We start from the raw sequence: 4,450 nt of genomic DNA, 5'->3' as shown, positions 1-4,450 counted from the left end.
GATAATTAACGCATGCCCATGAGATAATTAATGCATGCCCATGAGATAATTAACGCATGCCCATGAGATAATTAATGCATGCCCATGAGATAATTAACGCATGCCCATGAGATAATTAACGCATGCCCATGAGATAATTAATGCATGCGCATGCAATTATTATGTCGTGGCACCACATAGCTAATTACTGTTGTCATTTTGGTGCAGACTGTTGTTTACATGGATAAATCTGTATTAAACAAGTTTATTTTGATTTTAATAAAATGAATAACATTGCAACGTCAGCACCTTATGYTAGGCATGAGGAAGCTATATCTTAGCTTTATGTGCAGCAGCTATAAGTCCCAGGTAACAACTGGAGTTGTTTATGTGTCAAAAAAGCTTTTATTTTCTTTTTATGAAGCTCAACTTTCAAAAGTTGAGCTGAGGAGCAGGAGGACAGGAGCGCTCCTGCGTTAGTCATTGCGTGGGCACAAGTTATTATCTCGTGGCCACATGATGATTTATTTTATTCCACGTCACCAGACGGGCTCCGTAGCTTCTGATAAACCCTGAAAAAAAAGAGATGAGTAAAGGTCTGCGGATACTCACCACAGATAGAATACAATCAGAGACTGCTTCCTCATTGTTGGGGTTCGAAGAAGGTCCAAGAACGAGTGCTTCTTCTTTAGTTTCTCTTCAGTTTGACCAGCCTGTAAAGATCAAACATGACAAAAAGCTGAGTCAAACTTTTGACTGAAGTGAATGCAGTGAATGTTTAAATAGTTTGCATGTTTTACTGATAGCCTGTTATCCCAGCACTTTTATTCAAAGTGAGGCCTTAGATTGTGGAGTTACAGTGAGTGCTCTCTGTCACTGAAACAGCTCCAGCAAATAGAAAAAATGTTGTGTTGCTGGTTTCTGTTTATTTTCTATTTATTTATAGTACCTGCTTTTATGTCTCTGCCAAAGCTCATCTGACTAGCTGAATACTCACATCCCTACAACTGAGTGCAAAGCCTGCAGGTAATACTGTATGTAACAGGAGCGGCGCGTTGATCCACAGCCGACCTGGAGGTCCGTGTGAGCAGGGGCACCGGCACTGCAGGGCAGGGCAGCAGTTAGAGCTGGTGCCTTGCAGCGAGAAGGTTCCAGGGTTGCCTTGGGCCTGGGGTCTTTCTGGGTGGAGTTTACATGTTCTCACCGTGGGCGTGTGGGTTTTCTCCAGGTTCCTCCCACAGACCAAACACATGCATGTTGGGTTAACTGGTAACTAAATTATCCCTGGTGGGACTATGAATGATTATTTGTCTTGACTGAAATGTCCCTATGATGGGCTGGAGACTTATAGGGTGTCTCTCACACTGCTGGAGACAATAATGAAGYGCAAATCRATACTGAAATATGGATACCACCAATACCAGAACTTTATTCTCTAAAACTGATTTTAAAATAAAAATATGGATCCTTTAATCATTTCAGGTAGTGCACATCATTAACAGGAACACAGTGGAAAGAAACGACACTAATGAAATCTTGTCTAAATCATACGTGCTTTATGGGAACTACTTTTACTTTTTTCCCATCTGGGTAAGCGAAGTATGGAGAACCGTTTCATTCAAAATACAATAAATAAATAAATAAATAAATAAATAAATAAATAAATAACATAAAACCATGCTATAAATGTATTATTATATAATTGTTTTTCCATGGGGACATCTAAGTATTTGATGGAATATATAGATATGAATGGTTCTCCATAGCAAAGTGGCTCATGTAATATAAATTTAGGACACAATTTTTCAGTTTTATAGTCATAGCGTCTCATTGTTGTGGCTCAACACAACTAACCAACACTAACTGAGCTCTACCTGGTATTTCCTACACAGAAACAGTGTTTTAACACATCCTCATGAAAACACTGAAAAGTACTATGTGTACAACAGACTAAATATGAAATAAATTATACAGAAATACTATTAAAAGTAAAACTAAGAAAGTTTTACTCACTGTTGAGTTCTCTTGAATTCTGAACTCTCACACTTTCCAACAGGGAATTCCCACTTATGCTCAACATGCATTATATTACCACTGATATAAAAACTATTTTCATATTAAAGTGAGTAAAAATAACCATAAAATGGGGGGGACTGCAGATGCATTCACATGATAAAAATGAGCAGCTATCAGATAGCGTTAGCTTCTGATAGTGTTTTTTAAAACCTGTTTAGTGGTGTAGCATTTGCAAAGTTCATTTTTTTAGTTAGTAGTTAGCAAAGCTAACGTATGGTTAGCTGTGCCAAACACTTAAGTTATGATCAACACATGAAGACTAACGAAGAGGGGGAATACTTGTGTAAACTGCAGTATTTCACCGGCTATAAGGTTGCTTCTGTTATTTTCTCAAAGTGCAACACAGAAGTGAAAACGCTGAAATGTAAAGTGAAAATGTGCTTATTTCTGCCAAAATTGACTGATGTGGTTTCCAATCAAAAAAGAAAATCCCCACCTGACCACATCAATATGTTTGACTTTCAGAGCTGTTGAAACATCCAGTTTATCATTTGTAGGTTTCCTGTAGAATCCTATAGTCCTGAGTAAATAAATAAAAGAGAATCCTGGATGGTAATTTATCCTTGTTTACACAAACAATTAGTTGTATTACTTAGTTTTAACAGCAACTTGGTTTTCATTACACTTCTTACAAAGTTCATACATCAGAATGTAGGGATGCTGATAAATWATTAATCCAWCACCAATATTAAATCTGACAGTGGATTAAGAACATTACAAACCTTACAAAATAACACCAACATCCTGTGATTATCTGAAGTCTGAGGGAAGTTATTGATGTTTGTTCAGGTGAAATCAGCTCATGTTTTCTGCTGCAGTTCACAGCAGAACCAGTGGGATCATTTCACCTTCTTGTTTTCTGTTTTTGCTCATAACTTCCTCAGTGTTCAACATRTCACCATGAAATTTTAGGAAAAGATTCACATTCTGGTTTTGTAGGAAGCATCTTGTATCCTAAAAATCCTAATAAAACTTAATAATAACCAATTCAAAAGTAGCAGAAAAGGTATAAAATAACATTACAAGACAAACTGTAGCATCAAATCAACTTAATGTGTCTTAGAAAGTAAGGAAATTAAAACAATTTAAAACCATGTGGACATGTTGTAAACAAAGCTCCTCAACCAATGACAGCGTGTTAAATGTGTCAGGTGATGAAGACGAGCATCAAAACACTTTGCAACAAGCGCTGTTCTGGATAAAAAAACATAGTTTGACGTTTCAAATCATCAAATTTGGAAGAAGGGCAGATAAAATAATGTTCTTCATGGCAGCTTATCTCTTTAAGGGTCACTAGAAAAACTCGTGATTTACTTTGATCCTCTTTTCCAAAAATYRTCTCTTCAAAACRCATCAACAAAAATTAAAAACTGGAAGACGAGGCTGTAGCTAACTACCTGACRTCAGCACAGTTTGTTGAAACTCGTAGAAATAACGAAGCAGGAGGAAATTAAAAACAAACGCACCGAGCAGCCTSGYAAAATCTGGTCACAGCAGTTTGGGAAGAAAATGGCAGCAGCTGCTGACGAGACGTCAACATCCCTRCAGAATGTTTGCATTTTTATTTATTTATTTTTTTTTAGCTTAGATTGTTTTTTTATGTTAGATTAAGTTGTTGTAATCTCAGACAGTAGTGACACTCTTTATAATTCTTTAGTTGTTATAGTTGACATTTTGTAAAAATGAAACCAAATAATACAGCCTGATAAATTCTAAAACATGTTCCTACCTGAAACATCTTCAGGTCTTTGTTGATGACCTTCTTATTCATCTGTGCTGCCTTCAGGATCAGYTCCCACGCCTCCTGGTTTTGGTCATTAGCCATCAGCCAGCGAGCTGATTTAGGCAACACCCTAAAAACGTAAAGATTTTAGTGTCCAGCCTCTGGTACAACTCATTGTATCTCCATATGTTCCTGTCTACTCTCTTTGGTCCTCTCACTCTTCTTGGCTCACTTCTTCCTGCACTTCATTTTTCCAGCACCAGGTTTCCTGATCATCTTTTGGAGTGGGCAATCCTGGTTCTGGAGGGTCACTATCCTGCATGTTGAACTTGTTTTCTGCTCCAAACACACCTGATTCATGTTCTGAAGTATCTGTTTCAAGTTCTGCAGAAGCTTGGTAATAATCAGACAGTCATTCAAATCAGATGTGTTGGAAAGGAGAACAAGTAAAACATGCAGGATAGCAGCACTCCTGGACAAGGATTGCCAAGCCCTATTTCAGAAAACATTTCTGTACTAATCTCATTAATTTTAGTTTTATATTTCCAATTACACTGGGGTTCAAAAGTTTGGGCAGCATTGTTAATTTTCCAGATTTACCTTTATAAATCATTGATTGTTTGGATAAAAAAATCAATTATATATCATATAGAGGACAAACACAGTGATATT

General features: G+C 37.0%; 1 protein-coding gene across 1 annotated transcript in view; it reads right to left on the bottom strand.

Moving 5' to 3' along the window:
• The window catches only part of si:dkey-119m7.4 (organic cation transporter protein), a gene marked incomplete at its 3' end in the record, with an annotated part of 35,870 nt that overhangs the window by 17,043 nt on the left and 14,377 nt on the right, over positions 1-4,450 (bottom strand). Inside the window, 2 exon segments of the mRNA XM_014025289.1 lie at positions 592-692; positions 3,785-3,908. Coding sequence (XP_013880743.1) covers positions 592-692; positions 3,785-3,908 — 225 coding nt within the window.

Source organism: Austrofundulus limnaeus, unplaced genomic scaffold (genome assembly GCF_001266775.1).
Source record: "Austrofundulus limnaeus strain Quisiro unplaced genomic scaffold, Austrofundulus_limnaeus-1.0 Scaffold465, whole genome shotgun sequence".
NCBI classification, from domain to species: domain Eukaryota; kingdom Metazoa; phylum Chordata; class Actinopteri; order Cyprinodontiformes; family Rivulidae; genus Austrofundulus; species Austrofundulus limnaeus.
Note: the sequence above shows the minus strand (reverse complement) of the source record. Positions and strands in the feature narration are given on the sequence as shown.